Source organism: Vespula vulgaris, chromosome 11 (assembly GCF_905475345.1).
Source record: "Vespula vulgaris chromosome 11, iyVesVulg1.1, whole genome shotgun sequence".
Lineage (NCBI taxonomy): Eukaryota > Metazoa > Arthropoda > Insecta > Hymenoptera > Vespidae > Vespula > Vespula vulgaris.
This window is the reverse complement of record NC_066596.1, coordinates 2,661,718-2,684,503: the sequence shown is the minus strand read 5'-3', so window position 1 is coordinate 2,684,503 and position 22,786 is coordinate 2,661,718. Positions and strand designations below refer to the sequence as shown.

The window sequence follows — 22,786 nt, the reverse complement described above, 5'->3', positions numbered from 1 at the left end:
CATATTTTACTTTTTACAAAATCTAAGGAACTATTAATTCATAATAAAATTTTAAATATGCGATATACCGAAGAATCATAATTGATAAGAAATATAATATTAAATTAGTTGATGAACTCATATAAATATATAAAAAAACGAAAATAAAAATTCTTATTAATTCTGCAAAATAATAATGATAATTTAACTGATATGTACAAATGATAACGTTATTGTTCTAAATATATATATATATATATATATATATATATAAGATCTCATCAATATTTATTTTTTAAAAATATCCAAGTAGTCTAAGGAACTAGATTTGGAAAATTTGCTTTTACTTTCTTTGTCCAAGTATCACGTAGATATTTTCAAACACTCGAAAACTTCTCATCTCGACTATCCAAATGCTTGCACTCGCCTAGTCTTACAAACTTGGCAACTTAGGTTGATTGAAACTTTTAGGCGTTTCTAAAGAAAGAATAAGACAGAAAAAGAAAGAGGTAGAGAGAGAAAGAAAGAGTAAGAGCCAAAATAGCTATTGTAGAATGACGCCTTCAAACTCTTCTCTCTAACTGCTTCAGTTGTCGACTTTTGCACCTTTGTTTCATTTCTACAGAAATGTGAAATGGAAGACCGCGGTGATGTCGACTTTCTCTTTCTCCTCTATTTGTCCCTGTCTTTCTTTGTCTTCTTGGTTTCATGTCAATTAGACAAAGATAGAATACAATACATATACGTGTACGTATTTTTTGTCCATTAAAAATGATAGAATTAAATTTTGACGTTATTTAATATTTTTTATTATTAATTAATTTAACGACAAACCCAAATTCTCTTTATTTCGTAAAAGATATAATGTTCTATACGTAATTTTTCTTTGTTTGTTAAAATGTTTAAATTAGATGTTAAATTATTTTGATCTTGTATAATAATTTTTGTTATTAACCGATTTCGTAAAACGCTCAAGTTTTCTTTATTTTTATCCAAGTCTTTTTCTACTGGCAATAAAACTATCTTTGAGTCTTTTAGGTTTCCTTCTTTCTATTTTTTTTCTCTTTCTCTTTCTCTCTCTCTCTCTCTCTTTCTTCTTTTCTCTCTTTCATCGTTTCAATCGCATACGAGTAAGTGCATCTCTCTTTCAATTGCACTAAACGTTTCAACGAAGATAGTAGCGATGCAACGGTTGTCAGGAAGTTGCTAATGACTCTGGATTTCTCGTCTTTCCGTCTTTAAATGCACGTACAACCAGTTACAATCTTTTTGTTAAACTCGTGAAGACATGAAACCGACCAAGTGAACGATTCAATTGTCGTTAGCAAACTTACTTGCAAGTTTCGACGACTAAAGTCGAAAAAAGATCCGTCTTTTTTGCCTAAATCTTTTCAATTTTTATTTTACAAAAACGAAAAAGGAAGTAAATCTCCTTGCTCCAATCTTATTACGAAGTAGATCACGATACTATTTAAATAAATGTTATACGAGTTTTTATATATTAAAAAAACAAATCATAAATCCAACTTTTCTCTGACATTTATTATTCTAATTAGATATCAAAATTTGATAAATAAAAAAGAAATAAAAAAGAAAAAAAAGAAATAAAAAATACATGAAAAACTGATTGAACAATATTAAACAAATAAATTGAAGAAGTTATTTGAAGTTATTCAAATCCTAAGTAATATTTCTATGACGAATAGTAAAAATCAAAAACGATACAAATTCGATCTATCACTGTACTATCAATAACGAAATACACAGATAATAGTAAATGACCATTTAAATAATGAATAGAAATGATGAACATACAACAGCAATAGATATTAAACTAGCCATTCGTATCGTTTTCCTAATACATTGGTAACATTAACGAAGCAAAACGTTGATCGTATAAATCACGATCATCGTACAACACCATAAAGATATATCTCCATGAGTGCATCCATTGCAACAAAGCATGATCTGGTTACTCGACGATATTCCACGATACATGAAATACCATTCTAGCGTACTATTATCCCGTAATACGTAGATATACGTAACATAGTAATAGTGTGTGAATGTTCAAAGACACGAAATGCGCCATAAAAGATAGAGAAATGCTATTAGAAAAGAGAGAAAAGACATTATTTTTGCAGTTGAAATAAATCTTTCTATTTTTCGCTCGGTAATATCACCTCTCTACGGTCCTCATTTCCTCGATTTAAAGAGCAATTTCAAACGTTATCCTCTTCTTACTACTACTATTATTATTATTATCATCGTTATTATTATTATCATTATACTGATTTTTATATTAAATAACACAAAATAATTAATCGCCATGACGGTTTCTCATGTACAAAATCAATGATTTTACCTGCAATACTTTATATATATATATATGATATGATATGATATGATATATATATACACACACACATACACACCTATGTTATACTTGAGTTTAAAAATAGCACGATTGAATTTTTGCCGATGTAAAAGCTCCCGTATGAGTCTATCGATCGTCCGCCATTTTTACTCTTCTCGATGATGTCCGATATCGTTTTTAACGCCGAATGACATCGATCTTTATAACAATGTATTCTTGTCTTTAAATAGCATATGTGTGTATATATATATATATACACATATATATATACATATATATATGCATGTATGATAATATATGTATGTATGTATGTATGTATGCATATAGTAAACGCGAGAAGAAAAGCTTGATATGCGTTTAGGTTTGTGGTTATATGCGTTGCGGTTTTCTGTGAGTATATGTGTGTTCCTGACCATGACGATGATTGTGGTCAAACCGAGATATCCTCGCGTTTAACATCTCTTCCGCTAAAATTCAATCAATCTTGTCATTTTCAGTGACAGAACTGTCAGAATTGATGGTTTCGTTAATGTTAATCTTTTAATTTTATACTGCATGATATGCTAATTGTTCCTACATCAAAATATTTTTCATGTATGATAATCTTTTATCAAATTATTATTTCATCAATTCCATATCGTCTGACGTTATTTAATATTATCAAAATATCTTTCATTGTGAAAAAAATTTCGAATATAATATTATCGAACGAAAGTTCACGTAGATATTTATATTTCATTTATGCCACTCGCATTTATAAATAAGATATTTAAACTAAAAACGATAATGATATATATACAAAATAAAATAATACATAGAAACGTTCAAACGATTAATACAAAAGTTTTGTTATAGAAAAAAAAGGAGAAAAGAAATATTATAAATAAAAAAATACTTTGCAATCATTTACAAATATTCTATATATCATTTAATAGTATTTGTATGTTAAATAATATGAAAAATGTTATCGTAAGTCAATAAAAAGATTAAAATTCAATATACACAATGCTAAGTAAAAGGATTAAAAATTCTTCTCGAATGAATTCGTATATATGAACTTGAAAAAGAAGAGTAAAGATTCAATTCACTCACGTCTTTTCAAGTCTTTTCAAGTCTGCAATGGAGCTTCTTTTCTGAGAAGTATTCAAAAAAGAATGAAAAAGAAAAAGAAAAAAAAACAAAAAGAAGAAAGAAAAAGAAAAAAAATGGAGTGAAGCAAGGTACTTCATCTCTCGTTACTTCTTTTCGACAAAAAAAAAACAAAAAGAAAAAATAGAAAGAAAAAGTAACGACTGACCTTAAGAAAGAAAGAGATGGATGTATATCATGAGTTTACGTGGAAGATGACGCTTTATTCGCTACGTTGAGATGTGCCCAGGACAATGCAAGCATTTTATCGATATTTATTATCTTTTTATTTTTTTTTTTTCTATAGTTATTTCGTAGAAAATAAAATTTATATAATAATAATAATAATAATAATAATAATAAAATACTTATTATAGAGATTAATCGTTCTTCTAACTATAAAATCGCGCGTGTATATGTGTGGATGTATGACTGACCTACATCAAATTTGCTCATTTCTATTTGTTTTTATTTATAAAGGATTAAATTATATATTTAATTTAAAAATAAAAACGAATAAAAGTGCTAAGCAATTTTTTAATTAACAATTGTTGATCCCGTTTCATTTTTTTCTTCTTTTGAAATTATTTCGAGCAATAAACAATTTAATAAAATATAATATATAAAAGTATGATATTGAAATACTTTTACGAGCTTAAAATTAGGTAACATGTGATAACTTGCCCATGAAGACCTTTCATCACCACTGAAATGATCTTTTTTTTTGGTTTCTTTTTAAAATTTGATCTTCTCACAGGTAATGTTAAAAGTTTCGAAAATCTCTATCCTATTCAGTTGATGTAGTTTTTAAAAAGAGAACTGGAAGCGAGAACAAGTAGTAACGCTTGGTTCGTCGTCCTGTTGAAAGAGAATTACGGTTAAAGTTTCAGCTTCGTATATTTTCTCAAACTAAGCTTCAATAGTATTCTCTGCATTTTAACGAAATTTTCATTTTAAAATTGTTAGGAAAAAATTACAGCGGAACAATATTATTAACTCATCTCATATAAAAAAATATAAAATATATCATATGTACATTCGTGTATAAATGATACCTTCAAATTTAAATAATAAAATATTGCAATTGTGTATATAATTGTATTATTAACATAAAGTTAATATAATCGATAAAATTAATAATAAAAAGATAAGCAAAAATATATATATAAAAAACTGGAATATAATTAATATACCAATAATAGTAATAAGGAAAAAAATAATAAAATTAATATCAACAATAACATTATTGATATAACGACATAACGATTTTTGTCTTAAACAATTCTAACAATTCTTCATAAAGAAAAAAGAAAATCACTGTGCGATTTTTTAATAAATAACTAAACCTACATCATAACAAAAAAAAGAAAGAGAGAGAGAGGAAGAAACAAACCAAAGATGCTTCTCATTAATACAATCAACACGATTAATATATAGTGTAAAAAAAAAAGAGAATACTTAACAATTTTCTAAAACAATAGTTATAAATAAAGAAACTTAAAAAAGAAAAAAGAAACAATTAATTACATACATATATAGATGGACACAAAGTGAACAAATATGTACGTATAAACGTACTTACGTACATATACGTAGAACGATCGATTGCAATGGCTCACCCAGTATATTGGCATACGCTTGAACCTATTGTTCCTGTTAAGGTCGCAAGTTCTGGCTTTGCTAGAACGTACGCGAATCGCGTGGCGCCGGTTTACTTGCCGCATCGATCATACGTAATACACAGTCGTCGAGCATCATTCTCAAAAACGAGGTCGTACTAGCTATCCCAACTCATTTATTTATCGTATTTTCCTTCTATCCTTTGGAAATTAATGCTTACATGATGCTTCTTTTATTTCTGACAATTTTTCGTTCGCTCCGTCGACCCCAAACCCGAATTATCATTCTTACCCACTTCGCTATCACCCAAAAATATATTATATCTATTACATAGGAAGAGTTCATCACCATTATATAGGTACATACAAAATGGTCGAAAACTTCCTAAATGGGTCAAAACTTTCTAGATGATTTGAAAAATCAATCAATCTTTTTCGAGAGACTTTTCAAGTTTGCAGATTAGCTTGTGGTTTTACAAGATAGTCTTGCAGTTATACAATCCGAAAAAAAAAGAAATAAAAAACGAGAAAATTAGCCCACTTCGAAAAAGAGTAATTGACATTTACAAATCATCGAAGAAGTTTTTGATTTTCCCTTGTAAATAACAATTAAAAATTATTTGCATTTTTATAGTCATAATATTGATAGAAAATAGAAAACAAAATCGTTTTTTTTTTAGTCTTGTTGTTTTCTTTTTTTTTTACACATATAAGTATTATTTAGATAAATGAAATTTTGTACATTTTGAAATTTTTATAATTCATTCTTTGTACTTCAAGAGTAAAACTTTTTGATTATAATAACAAAAGAAAAAAAATTATCTAATCTTGAAAGTAGAATAGAAAATGAATTACTAAACCTTATTAAATAATTTTTAAATAATACCGGTTAGGTATTTAACATTTTTTTGGAAAAAAACGGTAATGAAAAGAACGTTAATTGTTTATTAAACCAAAATATCTCCTATTATTTTGAATATATATTCATATACGTAAATATACATATGTGTGTAAACAACAATATATTTGCATTCTTATCGAACAAATGCGTTTCATGCATTAACGAAAATTAGAATCCCCTAGCAAGAACCATTTCACGAGGAAGATATTTTTCCAAGGAAAGAAAGGGATAGATAGATGGCACACAAACACTTACGAACTGTTTACATCGCAGCCTATATACATTATGTAGATGTTTGCTCAGAATTCAATTATTTTTTTCTTACATTAAATCTAGAATAGATTTTTAATAGAATCAAGAAAAAAAGAGCGAAGGAAAAAAGAAGATAAATTTATTAACAAAAAGGACAATATAATATAATGCTAATATTTTTAATAAAATGCTAATATTTCTAAAAACGAAATAAAATTCTCTGAAAAAGAGATACTTCTTTTTATCGAATCTAATAAAATCTATTCCAAGAACCATCTCTTGATACAAAAGAAAGACACATAGAACATCTTTAATATCCAGATATAATATCTATAAAAAGAGAAATACGAAGAGAGATATATAATGTGTTTTATAAAACATAAGTTTTCACAATTTTAAAATATTTTATCGAATCTAATACAATTTATTTGAAAAATTGTCATTTAATATATATATGTATCTGTGTGTGTGTGTGTATATATAAACAGAAAAAAAAAGAAATCAACTGAAGTTCGTATTGTAACAATTTCGATAGAAATAATTTATAACACTTTAGGTGGATCACTTTTAATACCAAGTTTATAAAAACGGAGAAAAAGAGGGAGAAAGAGAACGAAAGAGATAGTAGTTTACGAGTAGAAACCGATTCTATTCTTCGTGTTTTCCTTTCATTAATACCGCAGCAAAGCAACGAAATTTTTTTTGCCCTCTTCCTCTCTCACACACACAAATATATTCGCTCATCTCGACCAAGGAAAGATCTTGCAATTCGAGAAACCGTAGCGCGAATAACACTTTTGCTGCGTGATGCTTTGGTAAGGGAAATAGTAGATCAGTGTAAAACAGAAAGAGCAAGATATATATATATATATATATATATATATATATATATATAAAGAAAAAAAGAATTGAAAATGAAAAGAACGTACTTCAAGTTTACCATACCCTTTCAACTTTCCCAGCACGAGAACATTCTCCGTACAGACGGCTCGTTACGATTTAATGAACCGACGCCGGTCTGGCAGCTTTCAAATTTCGAACGAATTGTTCGACATCCGTAAAATTTTTTACGATGATCCTTGATCGTCACGATTATTTCATACTTCAATGCAAAACCTACTGTGAAACAGTCGGATCTCCATAGTTTTTCTCTTTTATTAATTCTATTCCTTCATTATTTCTATTCTCAATATTTCATATAACATATCTATTAATATAATTAATATTGTAATTAATTAATTAATTAATTAATTAATTATTTTCAAATACATCGTATGATAATTTTTCTATTTAATAAACAAAAAAGCAATCTAATTTATTATATAAATGATTGAATTTTTATGTTTAAATGAATCGATGTATGTATCTTCACTCGTTAGACGTTATTTGAAAACAAATTTTACTCTAAATTCTAAATTAAAATTTCCTAGGGATGTCCTAATATTCGTCTCCCATTAAAATAATATCAGATAATTAACAATGAGTCTCAACAACCTTCGTTGTTATTTCTTTAAATTTATTATTAGTATATTTTTGATTAAAGGAAGATAACAAAGATCTATAAATTGCCTATCTATTTAAAGACGAACTTGACCCCTTTAAATACGATTAATCGGGTTTGTAGAAAACGCGTACATGTAGATCCCCCTTTCTCTTCCTCCCCACTACCCCCTCAACGTTTTTCTATCTTACGTAAAATCAACTACTAACTAAGGCTTCATCACCGACACTTCGGCAACGAGACGGCCAGGGATGAAAGCGATTAGCCGATTCTCATGCTCGAGACAGGTTTCAAACGTTTCTTTTGATCTATCTAAACGAAAGTCAGTATACTATGAATGATATCAATCTACTTTAATAAAGAAAATTAACGATTGTCAATGTATTATAATGACATGATCGTTTATCATTGATCTTTATTTATAATTAATTTAAGTTAATCACTAGAATGAACGATCATGACGAAAATCGTTTGTAACATTTTTTTATATATGGACCATTCTTTAAATCTAAGTATGTAGAAAGAGAAAAAGAGAGAGAAAGAAAGAAAGGGATAATGTTGACAGGTCGAGTTGATCTAAACATTTAAATCGAGTCTCATGCAAAAGAAAAATGAAAAAAAATGTCGAGGAAAATGAAAAGAAAAATTCTTCTTTTTATGAAAATTCTTTTTACGAAAATCGCTAAAAGAAAATCTGGCATTGGTTAGAAGCTTCGCTATCAGCTGGTGATGTTGAAAGAAGAGAAGAAAAAGAAGAAGAAATAGAAGAGAGAGAGAGAGAGAGAGAGAGAGAGAGAGAGAGAGAGAGAGAGAGGAAAAGAGAAAGAGAAAGAAAGAAAAAGAGAAAGAGAGAGAATAAGAGAAAAAGAGAAAGAGAGAGAGAGAGAGTATGAAGAATAGAAAGAAAAGGTGGGTTACTTTTCATTCTTTTTGGCCAACTCGACCGTACGTCACACGATTCTCCTACTTACTTTTTCTTCTTCCTCTTTGACGCCATGAGAAAAACGACGACTCCTTTCTAAATTCTGCCAAGATAGATTTATCTCGAAAAAAAGAAAGAGAGAGAAAGAGAGAGAAAGAGAGAGAAATAGAGAGAGGGGGGGAAGAGAGAGAGAGAACGTTCGTTAATGCGATTCTATCGATTTTTTAACGTTTATTTTAGTCCTTAAGAAAACTAATGTTCAACTAAAGAAAACAAACAGAAATAGTTTTCTTCTATGATTAGATTCAATTTTCTAAAGAAAACGTTGAAATTTTTTTAATTTCATGTTTCTTTCTATCATATTCTTTCGCGAAAAAATATTTCAAAAGAAATTGTTTCACTGTTTCATTGGTCAATTTCTATATACTTCAATTTATTGTTAATATCAATAACTATGTGAAAAGAAATGACGAATGAAACAATTGAAATAAAAATGAAATAATTAAAAAGGAGAAAAAGAAAAGAAAAAAAAGAAATTGTTCAAAAAATTTGCTCTAATCTTAAGCTAAGGTCGTATGAATAATCCTGACAAAAATGGTCGTCATAAAAAAAAAGGGTCTAATAAAATTTGCAAACGATTGAAATTTCATATCTTGACGAAAATAAATTACCACTATGATCTTAAACGCTAAGCTAGTAGTAGAGAGTTTTCGAAAAGTCTTCTACAAGTTAGCTAACCAAACTGATGTAGGAAGATAAATCATAAGTATGACTTACTATGAATATGTTCGTCGATTTGAGCCTGCAACATATTGAAACTCGAACTTGGTTGATAGGGCTGTTGATCGCGAAAACCACCGCAGGCAAACTGATAAAAGTCCTTGCAAGGATCCACGCCTCTTTTCATTGAAGCCAAGATCCTATTCGAGGCTTCCATACAGGCCTTCGTTTCGCAAATGCCTTCCGGACCGTCTCGTTCTCTAATACATGCCTCATCCTAAAACATTCATTATTAATATATTAATTTAACGATTGTTTCAACAACAAAAATATTTGTAATATTCAAGAAATATGCCTAATAAGTATGTTAAAATCTATATACTAGTTATTAATATCTATATGTTAGTTAATTGATTATAAATAACGTTACTGCAATTATTACTTTGCTAAATCATAGAAGATATTCAAGAAAATTATTGTATATCGATATTAATAAATCTCAAGATTTATTCACTTTTACTACAATTATTACTTCATTAATTGTTATCAATTATTCCTGAGAATAATCATTATATTTACTTCTCCTTTTTGTTACTGTGTAAAACAAATAATTAGAGTAATTATTATGATTTAGAATGTTTTATTTATATATTCTTTTATTTGTAAAGTTTGAATTAATTGGATTAATTAATAAGTAGTACAACTAAATTTGATTAAAAAAAACAAAACTAAAGACTATATACGAAATGAGAACGACAACTATTGAAGATCACACTAACGCGATGATATCTTTTTAAGAGAGAACAGATTATAGATTTATTAACGAGATCGATCCACTCGGCGAACCGTGACGTTCCTCAAACGGATTCCTGACTCATTATATTAGTGCAAAGGAAAAAGTAAAAACGAAATGAATGAAATCATATAACATATTATTTAACTTTAATTAAATAATAAATAATGAAATAATAATACCCATGAATTTTTATCATTTAAAATTAAAAGAAACACAACCAATTAGAATAAAACTTTTCAATAATCCTATTACTTATCCTATCTCATTTAATCTTACTATCTTACGTTTCGTCCTTCTCGTTGACTAATGAGTAAACAAAAAGCTGACACGTAAGCGATATCATCATGATGTTAACATTTCTTGTTTATTTTTGTCATCGAGGTTACAGTGAACGAAAGAGGATACAAAAAACAAGGTCAAATTGAAATTGATTTAAAAACGAAAAAATATATTACGATAGTACGCATATTATCCTTCGAATTTCGTTTCTTGCTTTGATAGTAAAAATAAAGGTCAGGATGAAGGGTAAAGCCTAGATCCCAGTCGAGGTTGACATTTGCCTCGAAACCTTACCTTGAAATACGGCTTCGGTATGGTCTAGCACGTACTATATATATTTTTACGATTCATTTCGATAAGATCGTACAATGTTTATAAATACTACGACTAACAACAAACATTTTCTAAGAAATTCATTTAATTTCACGTTCTTTTAAATTAACATCGTGATTACTCATCGTGCTTAGTCATATTTCAAAACAATGCGTCGGGTAATATATGCGTCATACAATATTATTATTTTTTGTGTATACTATTCGTGCCTCTTTAGATATATATATTTTTTCTAGAATATTTATGTAAGATATTATTTTGTTCAAAATTTATTATGTAATATAATATAACAATCTTTTGTATTATCATTATAAAAAAAGCTCCTGTATATAGAACTCTTTTTATTTATTCATTTTTTTGTTAAGAATATAAAATAATTTCTAACTTGATTAGAAATAAATAACTATTCTATATAATATATATATATATATCATTATAGCTATAAATTTAATAAGTTATTATATAGTATATAGAAGATACATAGATTAAAAGAATTGACTGTGTGATTACTTAACAAACACAACAATTTTTATTAGAAATCTTATTTTAAAATACCATTCAATTGTAATAATATTTTATGAAGTATTCATAGCTCATATCTCAAAGGAATACGTTGATGCATAATTTCCTAAATAACCAACTATTATTTATAACTCGTCATCGAAATGATCGATAACGATCATATGTGCCAGTTCTCATAGACAGCTTCGTTTAAAAGCATTTCGATTGTTACAGAGTCATTTGTAAAGTAACTTCGAGATATCGTATACTTGGTTCGATCGATAACGTTACGCAATCGGAAGCAGCGAAAGAAAAAGAAAGAAGGAAGAAAGAAAAAAGAAAAAAAAAGAAAGAAAAAGATAGAAAGAAAAAGGAAGGAGAAAGGGAAAAAACGAAAGAAAAAAAAAATAGAGCAAATATTTCCTTATCTATCTATTCCAAGCTTTATAATTGGCGACTTGGAAGAAAAATGGTTAAAAATGTTTAATCTCTTTGAAAATCAGTAAAAGAAACTTTTAACGAGAAAGAGAAGAAGGATGAACGACAACGGAAGGCGTGTAATAGCCATCTTATCAGCAAAAGGCTTAGAGTTATCTTACTATGGCTTCACGATCAACATTAAGCAACTCGTAATTCAGTTAAAGGTCCTTGAGTAAAATTTACGATATATAATGACTACGATAGAGATATATCTATAACGATAAATAACTTTCTGCAATTAAAAATAAAAATATATTTTTTCGAATTTTCGAAGAATGGTAAGAAAAACATTTCTACGAATTTTAATCATTTCATATAAAATGTTTATCCTTAGGTATTTTTTGGATTAAATTGTTATCCAGATATTATCTTGATTTGAAACAGATACATTTACTATACGGATTATTTCCTAATTGTATTTTTGTGATAAGAAGTAATAGAAATTTCTATGATATTTTCTATGATTGTTTTCTGTTGTATTATTAGATTCTTTAATTAATTACAATCTTTTCTTTTTAATCTACATTCACATTATTCAATATTTTATCTAAATACATTAAAAACATTTATGTTTCGTATCACTATTCGATCTAATATGGAAAATCAACTAGATTTAAATATTATAAGATCAAATAGAAATATTTGTTGAATTACTATTTAAATTTATGCAATAATAATTATATCTTTCTAAACATTTTTACACTTAAACTTTTATCAATAAAAATATATATTCAGAGGTAATGTGATGTGGATTTCGAAAGTATAATTAATTTGATAATAGAAGATCGATTTAATTCAACGTTATTTTTCGTTTGGAAACGAAGTTGAACGAGCTATTCTAAATCTATAGATGACAGAATTATCCGCGGCTATGTTTCGTACGGTCGAATAAACGATGGATTATAGTCGAGAAAATTAGTTTTCCTCGATGTGCTCGTTCCGTGTTTGTTCGTTGAATTTAGGAAAAGGTTGGGGGGTCAGGTAGCACAACCAATAGAACCAGTAAATAGCAACCAGATAGACCAGGGGTGAATCTTCAAGTAAGCTTAGAATGGTTCGATTTCTCTTACGTGAATATAAAAATACAATAGCGGATGCGCAGGCGAATTATTATTTTAGATCTCAGTTTCGATCGAACGGCCTTCCAATTTTCGACCTCGTAAAATATTACCTTCAACGACGAACTCGAACATGTGTTTATATCGATTGCTCGATACATATGTATAGCGTATCTCTGTGTGTGTATTTGCGTATGTTTTACCACCTCCCTACTATTTCCCATTTTTTTTTCTTCCTTTTTTTCCCTTTTTTTTCCTTGCTTTTCCTCTTTTTTTGTGAAAAACTGAATAAAATATAAATTCGATCGTTGCAATATTTATTCTAAATTAATCTATTTTTCTTTTTCATCTAACAATTTGAAATAAAATCGCTATAGCAATTACTCGTATACAAGAAAAAAATAAAATAAAATTCGTAATTTTATCTGTAACAATTTTGTAAAAATTTTTCCAATACACGAACCAATTAATTTCTATGTGGTAATCAATTTTTTATTATCTCTTGTTTCGTTTTTTTATTTCAAAAATTAATTGTTATTGTTATCGTTTGGAAAAGGGAAAAAGAAGAGGAGGAAAGAAAAGAAAAGAAAGGGTGTTGTTAAAAATATCTAAGAAAAATCAAAAGAACTGATTTAGAAATCGATAGTGGCCTATCATCTTCCATCAAGTTTTTCTTTCCATGGTTTATCGTTTTCTATCGGGCTATCTAACCAGAATTATGCGGGCGGAAATATGATGCTGTCAGTTTGGAATTCTCTCTCTCTCTCTCTCTTTCTCTGCCATTTTGCAAATCTCACGCCTCGTTTGTCACGAAAGATATTCGTGGAAATGGAAGCCAGAACTCAAATGACTCTTCTTCTCTTTATCACTCTATCTTCCTTTGTTCTCTATTGGTCAATGTTATAAAAAGATTTTGCAGGATCCTTCTCGAATGAATGAAAACTTGTCTAAACGATCTTTCTAATTTAGAATCTTCATTTATAAAACAAAAAAAATAAAAAAGAAATAAAAAAAATTCACGTTTGAACATTTTTAAAGAAAGATTTAATTACGTGGGTATATACATAAAAAGATATGTTCTCTTAAAAGTTAACTGTATTTTTAAACGAATTAGTATTTCATAGAAACGTTCGAGCATGCTCTTCTAGTTCTTTTTTTCTTTTTATTAATTATAAATTTAACAGTATTTGTATTTTTTATAATTATATTTAAATATGTAATAAAGAATATAGGATTTCATTAAAAAATTTAAACTTGATCTTTGCAAGATATTCCGAAGTTATCTTAAAGTTAAATAATATAATTATCACTGAGACGATATTCTCCCTTGACACTCTTGAAATAATCTCGTACATACATTTAAGCCGAACATATTGTATAATAATTAATATTTTTAAATAAATAATTATATTAAATACTGTCATATAAACAAATATAAGAAATCCGTCAATCTTTTTATTTTATTCATGTATTTAATAATTCGTACTTCTCTTAATTAATTATATATATATATAATTAATGTATATAATTAAAACTAATCGTCTAAACATATAATAATAATAACAATAATAATAATATATGACTGCTCTGATAAGAACTAATTAAAATACAAAAAAAAATATTTGAACTTTTTCATATTTTTTTATAAGCATAACTATGCTTCTTACAATGAGATCAACTCCAATTTCATAGAATAATTATTTCTTTAAGAAGGATCATAATTAAAATCATAAATTAATCATGAAACCCTACTACAAAGTGCATAACTTTAAACGCGTTTATCTCATAAAGTCGTTTCCGCACGTTGATCTCTTTTTATCAGAGTACATACATAAAAGAAAGTAGTTATAATGAATTATACGAAAATTACGATTTTCTAGTTATACAATATTAATATAATCTGTACTTTAAAAAAAAATAATTATATATATATATTATTTTTTAATCGATCAAGTAATAAAACATTTAATATTTATAAAATCTAATTGTTTTTAAATATGACTAAGCATGTAAAACAAATTATTCTCAGTTTTGTATTAAATCGATCATAAACGTTTATTAAACGAACTCTTAGTAAATTATACTTGTAAAATAATATATAAGGACAAATAAGTAAACCAAGTACAAGAATTTAAATTGAAACATTAAGTAAAATGAGAGAGATCGTTGTTGTGGTAAAAGATTAATATTCTCTGCTTGTTATTCTCACTATAAAGATATATAACAAGCGATTACATCGAATTTGTAGAAACATATGTAGGTACATTGCCTCTATCTTTCTCTTTCTCTCCCACACTCGCTTTTTCCCTGTATCGTATGTTTCTGTACGATAGTATAAAAGGAATCTAAGTATTCGAGATTCGAAAGATACGTGTTCAAAATATAAATCAAGTGGCCATCTTGCCTAAGAAAAGTTATTCGAAGAAAAGCTTTTCCACGACTAACAAATCGTCTGACTCGTCTGTCCAATCTACATGATAATAAATAGACATATGGAGGCGATCGAGAATTCTGATAAGTATCATCTAAGATAAAAGAAAATTTATAGGTAGCTCGAAGAAAATTGCTTACAACTTACGAAAGATTTTTGACTTGTATTCTTTACTCAACATTTTTAATAATAATAAAATATAAATAATAAAACAAAAGTAATAATAATAATAATAATAATAATAATAATAATAATAATAATAATAATAATAATACAGCAAAATTTATCTAAGAATTCAAGAATGCTAATGATAATTAATATGGTGATAGATAACAACAACACTTGATAACAAAACCTGTATATAAAAAGAATGATAACACTATTACCAAGAAAAATAAGATAATATATATAAAAAGAAAAAGAAAGAAAAAAGATACTAATTATATCACTTATAAATAGAAACGATGGGCCGAATAAAATACGATAATAAAAAAGTTGACTCACCAATGGCGCACAATCACGGGGTTGTTCCCCTTCGGGTAAAGTAGTGATAAGGAAGAGAACAGGACTAGTGACAAGTAGGCTGGTAACGAGTAACATGGCGAAGGTGAGTAAAGCCTTATGTACGGCTTTACTTTTTCTAAGCCAATAACATGGAACACAGCAAATCCAAGTTCCTTGTTGTGCTGGTCTTTCAACATGTAGCATCTGTTCGTCTTGAAGAGCTTGAACTTCTTCGGGTGAGGCAGTAGTACCGGTGGGGCCACCTCCACCAGTCCCCGGCCCCCCACCACCAGTCTGCTGAACATGCCCATGCGTGGGGCCAGTTCCACCTCCTCCTCCTCCTCCCCCACCACCACCACCCCCGCCGCTCCCTGGAGCGCACAAAGTGCGAGGACTCAATGGCAATCTCACGCTTGCCTCTCTCGATCTTTCAAATCGACCACTATCTCGTCCACTTCTGTTACTTCCTAATCCACTACCAACACCACCACCACCACCACCACCACCACCACTACCAACACCACCGACACCACCACTGTTACTATTATTACTACTATTGCCAACACCACTACCACCTACACCACCCCCGCCACGGGCCCCACGGCCCCCGTAACCTCGGCTCACCGTGCACAGAGCCACATTTGCCGGGTTCCTAAGAACCTTCCCTCAATATCGTCGTCCCTCGATAACTTAGGATCGACACCCGCCACGTTTTTGATAGATCAGCTACGCTGATCCAACGATATCATTGATTTCCTTCGTTGTCTAACGCATTTTTCCTTCAAGTCTCTTTCCTCTTGTGGTCATTCAGTTCTGCAATAATAATTTTTCTTTTGTTAGGAATTTTCTTTTCTTTTTTGCTTTTATTTATTTATTTATTTTACTAAATCGTTCGGAAAATGCGTACCGATTGTTTTCTATATTCAAGATACAATATTGAAATAAATTTCAAAAGAAATTTTGAAATAAAACAAATTTATGAGTGGATTTTATCAAATGTCTTCTTTCAAATTAATACCTTTCTAATATTAATTGTAATTTAATGTACTGAAGCGTCTTATTAATCATTGATATTATATTTTCGCCCATTACAATATACTTTTTAATATTAAATATGTTCATGTTTGCCTCAATGCTCATTGATAAACGTAGGTTACTAATTGTGATAGAATAATCGTATAAATTTAGCAAAGCGTTAAGCTTATTCCCGATTATATTATCTCTCAATAATTCAAAACATATATTCACTATTTCCACCTTCGATTACTTTGTATATGTGTACACATATGTGTGTGTGTGTGTATTTTTATATTATTAATAAAATTGCAACTGCAATGGCACCTAACTTATTTTACAATTAATCAATTATATGATGGTAATATAGAGACAAAATTTATATAAATATATTATCCATTTTCATTCCTAATTACTTTAGATAATATAGTATATAACTTAATAAAATTGCAATTACAATGTCAATTATCCTATTTTGCAATGAATCAATATAGTGATATATATATATATATATCGTATTTGCATATTAACCATTTTCAATATAAATTGCCTTGTAACTTTATATTCTTAATAAAATTGAAATACGATAATGACACAAACATAAAATTTGCATACTGGCTATTGTCGATAGAAATTACTTCATAGTGTAACTTTATATTCTTAATCAATTTACAATTGCAATAATAATTGTCTTATTTTCTAATTAATCGATAATATAATAATAACATATCTTAACTAAAATTTCCATGAACTAAATCGTACTGACCAAATATAATCAAATTTCTTTTTTTTTTTTTTTTTTTTTTTTTAAATAAAAATTCTTTACAATTAATTATTTTTAACAAATTTTAAACGAATATAACAAGAGTTAATTAGTATAATTAAGACAATTATTAACTCTGTGACTTCGAGATTACTTTTATAAAAATTTATAAAAGATTAATTTCAAAGCATGTTACACGTATTGCAATATTCAAAAACACTGTATAGTAAATATATATATATATATATATACACACACGCATATCATATACATATACTATATACTATATACTATATAGATACATACATATGACCTTTTGTTTTCGTAGACCTCGTTCCCAATAGTTATTTATTGCAACGTGTCGACCTATCAGGCATCGTTAAAATGGAACAACGGCCGGAACCTAGGATGGTTCCACATACTTCGAAGGAACAATTTGCTTTTGGTACGCTATAATTCTCTCTCTCTTTCTATCTCTCTCTCTCTATCTCTTTCTCTTTATCTCTTTCTCTCTCTCTCTTTCTCTTTCTCTTTCTCTTTCTCTTTCTCTCTTTCTACCGATAAAATTTCTATTATCTCGCCAAATTTATATCTAAATCTCGTTAATAGTATATCGGAATGAAAAGGATCGAGCAATTCTTCATCGTCAAGAATAAAGTAAGATGAATTTGATGGATGAGGACGATTCTATAGTTCGTTCGTGAGTAACTGAAATTAAGGTTTCTCTATCACAAATCGATGAGAAAGAGAAAGGGAAAGAAAGATAGACAGAGACAGAAAGGTTTCATGCTACGTTTAAATTGTTTCGCTAACAATAAGTAGGCATTCGTGTTATCGTTACGATCGAATCTAACAAAGGTCTTGTGAACTATTTCTAAGACATTTAATGTATATCAATAACAGGACTAATAGAATAGTAGAGATACGTAATGATACATATCTTCTTCAAAATTTAACTTATCAGAACTGAATTTGTAATATTTATAATTGTAATTCAATCATATTTTGATTCTATTTTTATTGATTTAGAAAAAAAATCTATATAGATATATATATACATATATTTAGTTTAATTCATCATTATAATATTTATTTAAGTTGTAACATAAATAAATTTGGTTGCAAGTACAACAAAAAATATCTAGCAGGTCGAGTTTAGGTCACGATATAATAAAATTATGTAATAAATAATACATTTTTCTGTAATAAATATTTTCCTATATAATTTCTAACATGTATGTATATAAATATTATGGAAATTAAATACATACAAAATTTTTCTAAAGAAAGAAAATCTAGCGTATATAAACATATATATATATATAAAAGTACATATACGTGTATATAAACGACAGTAATATAAACTACGAAAAATAAAAAACTAAAGAATCTCGACATGTTCTGAATAAATAATTCTTCGAGATTTAAAAGTACATAAATACGTATACATACGTGTGTATATATATATATACGCGTACGTACGTAAATACATACGTATAAACTAACGTTCAATTGAGAAATCTCACTAGGAAATTTTCGATCGAATATCTCTTTGGAAAAATAGTCAAGTTTAGCTCGTAAATCATTCGTTTACACTTTGCTTAGCCGCAGCAATATTTCTTGCCCTTCGACAATCGGAACGTTTCAAATCTTTTGTTTATCCTTTTTTTTTGTTTCTCGAGTACAAGAGAACGAAAGATAAAAAGGGAGAGTGAGAGAGAAAGAGAACGAGAGCGAGAGAGAAAGAGAGAGTTAAAAAGAGAAGAAAAAATAGAGAAAACTCAACGTGTTATATTTTATATGACCATGTATCGGTCCGTTCGTGTTATTAATAGTACAACACGCGACCGATCGGTATATTCTCGTATTGCTTTTTGTTGCTCGTATAAAAATACTCGTGGGTGACGTGAGATTACATTTTCCAGTCGACGATGTACGTGATCGGAAGAGAGAGAGAGAGAGAAAAAGAGAGAGAGAGAGAGAGAGAGAGAGAGAGAGAGAGAGAGAAGGATCGAGCGTAAAACGCGTTGTTGTAAATGCGAGATAATCGTGAAAAGAAGCTCTCTCTCTCTCTCTCTCTCTCTCTCTCTCTCTCTCTCTCTCTCTCCTTCTCTCTTACTTTCATATTCTCTACACAACCTTCGCTCTCTCTCTCTCTCTTTCTTTTTCTTTTTTTTATCCCTCGCGTCTCGCGGATCTCGAGACCTAGTTTCGTGTGAAAAAGTTATATCTTCTCGAAGTTGACGATCCGGAGAGTGCAAAGAGCGTATCCTTCCTACTGTGTTCTCTTTCTTTTGGATCGACTGAGATACAGAGAGAGAAAGAGAGAGAGAGAGAGAGAGAGAGAGAGAGAGAGAGAGAGAGAGAGAGAGAGAGAGAGAGGGAAAGAGAAAGAGAAGAGAGAGAAAGAAACAAAGAGATGCAGAGAGAAGATGAAAAAGAGGGAGAGTTTGTTTTTAATTTGTTTTTTTGTTATTGTTTTCTATTTTTCGTTGTACTATTTCACCTTGTACTTCTTCTCGGCTTATCCCTATTACGAAATGTTTTGTTTTGGTTGGCGATTGGAACGCAGTAAATTATTATTAATTACACAGTAAAATTCTTACGTATTTTTGAAGGTTATATATAATAATCTTCTTTTCTTCTTATAATGTACATAAAATAATGTACACGAATATTTAAACGATGTTAAAATTACGATGTCGTCTTTTCGTAAATAATTATAATTATAAATCGCAATTAGTAATAATAACCTAACTTTATATCTCTCTATAAGCGCTTATGGTGTGAGAATCACTGTACTATGTAAATTCTCCTTGTTGATTAGAAATAAAGAAAAGAATACGATTTAATTCTTTATTCGAGATTATTAAATTATTGGCTGTTAAAAAAGATTGGTAAAGATCTAATTTTTGTTACAATGACGAGAGCAGCTTGTCTGAAATAACCTTTGAAGAAATAACGATATCTACGGAATAAATATATGTTTTCGCAGATCATCTTGAATAATTTTTTTCTAAATCGGATATATCTAAAATGCGTACGCTTCTATTTATGAATTGAAAAATAAAAAAATAGATTAAACGATGCGTAAAAATCTCTGTTTTGTCGATCGAGTAAAATTCGTATCAAAATGACGGATTCATTTTTTTCTTTGTTCGTCAGTTTATTTCAATCAAAAAGCGTTATTATCAAAAAGCATCGAGGCAAGAAGAAACTTCCAACGAAACTTTAATGATTAATGAAAAACGGAATAAAAGTATGTACGAGAAACCATGAAAAGTAAAAAAAGAATAAAATAAAAAAGAGAAACTTTGATTCGAAAACTTCTTCGCGCTTTAACCTACAAACTTGCAAATAAATTTCCTTCGTAAACGTATTATGTAACGATCAATTGCGATGTAATTAATTCGAATAAATCCGAAAAAAAATACTTCGACTTAACGTAAAACGATTAAATTAATAGATATAAGTAATATAATAAATCAAGTTTTACGTCTTACCTTTCTTCCAACGATTTCAACTACGCAGATACGATGGCCCAACCGTCGTTTCCTCTTTTTTTCTTTTGTCCTTCTTCGATTCCTTTATACTTCGTAGTCTGTTTCTTGTAAGGTGTTAGAATTCACAAATATATATACCGTTCGAAAATATCACCGTACTAAAGTTCACGAGAAACATTATTGAAACATCGATATTAATATTTTCACGTGTAAATTATCGTTAACGTACATATATATATATATATGATTTTATATTAACGAAGATTCTGATAACACGACACCTGTTTAACGGTTCGAGGTAACACGCGGACTGTTAGTCGGGACTCAACTACCGCGCGATCGTACTGTCTCGCGGTCTCTCCCCACTCTTCACGCTTTACCCCCCACTCCGCTACCACCAAAGCCTATCCTCCTCTCTCCTCGATATTTACGTATCTCACTCGCATCCTAGACCTCCCAACGAAAGCTCGTATTAGTCTCGTGCTCCTAAAGCGCAAGTTCTCGATATTCAAAACCGTTCCTAATATTCGATCGTCATTATTAATACGTCGTTTCGAACAAATTTGTGTAAATTTTTATTGATTCATATACATGTATAATTATTAATCGATCGTAATGTAATCGAATATTTGTTTGATATTATTTTTATAGGAATATATATTTTGTACCAGTTCGTTTTTAAGCAAATTTAGATCGTTTTACATAGGTTAGGTTAGTTTTAATTTTGTTGGAATATAATCATTGAAATGATAATTTGAATATACCGATGTTCGTTTTTAAGCAAATTTAGATCGTTTTACATAGGTTAGGTTAGTTTTAATTTTGTTTGAATATAATCGTTGAAATAATGATTTGAATAAATTTCCTTCGTAAATGTAAAGAATCTTACGATAAATGTAAAGAATTTATAATTATCTGATATAAATTATATCGATCGTTTTAATCTGATTTGAATAATTTTATTGAAATAATAAAGTACAATCTTATCTTATACGATAAATGATTTGATATCTTCCAAATCGATTTTTAGAGAAATTTATTAAGCATTTTCGTTAATAATAATTAGAATTTCGTGATCCTAATCGTATTAGATATTTCACGGTCTCTCGAAGCTTTCGACGTTAGGACAATTTCTCTTTGGACGTGAATTTGCTTGCAGGCTGCGTCATCGAATACACAAGGCACGTCATTCGATTAAAGCTTTAGTCCCACGCGTTGTCCTCCCTGTCATCTCTCGTATCACAATCACCTCGATTCTACAGAGAAACGGATGATCGTGTATATCAAAACGTATTTACTAACCTCTCGCAGCCGGTAACTCGATCTTTAAATGAATCATAAACACGCTCACGTTCTTCTGACATATTCTGGCAACATATTCTGGCAACGTAATATCCTACATAATATATTCGTCCAAAATATTACGAATATTCGATAATAAAAGGTAAATATTCGATAATTTTATTGTTCATATAAAGTATTAGATAAGTAGAATAAAATTTATAGATATTCTTCGTTAGGATAATAAAATCATTAAAATCTTTCATAAATTCTAACCTAGATGTAATCTTCATTTTATAATTAACAAAGTTAGTTATAAAAATCGTTACACGCATATAAACGTTGATATTGATTGAAACCAACTCGTAAAGATATTCATCGTTAATAACGTTTTTATATTACGATCCGATAAAAGCTCCTCGTAACTTACATGCGTACATATAT

At 28.9% G+C, this 22,786-nt stretch overlaps 1 protein-coding gene across 1 annotated transcript in view; it reads right to left on the bottom strand.

Moving 5' to 3' along the window:
- Positions 1 to 21,405, bottom strand: part of LOC127067708 (neprilysin-like) — a 76,984-nt gene extending 55,579 nt beyond the window's left edge. The window contains exons 1-3 of the mRNA XM_051002966.1: positions 21,062 to 21,405; positions 15,782 to 16,594; positions 9,457 to 9,676 (exon numbers count right to left, since the gene is read on the bottom strand). Of these exons, the coding sequence (XP_050858923.1) occupies positions 9,457 to 9,676; positions 15,782 to 15,985 (424 nt within the window). The 5' untranslated portion in view covers positions 15,986 to 16,594; positions 21,062 to 21,405. The remainder of the gene's footprint in view (positions 1 to 9,456; positions 9,677 to 15,781; positions 16,595 to 21,061) is intronic.
- Between the last annotated feature and the right edge of the window lie 1,381 nt (positions 21,406 to 22,786).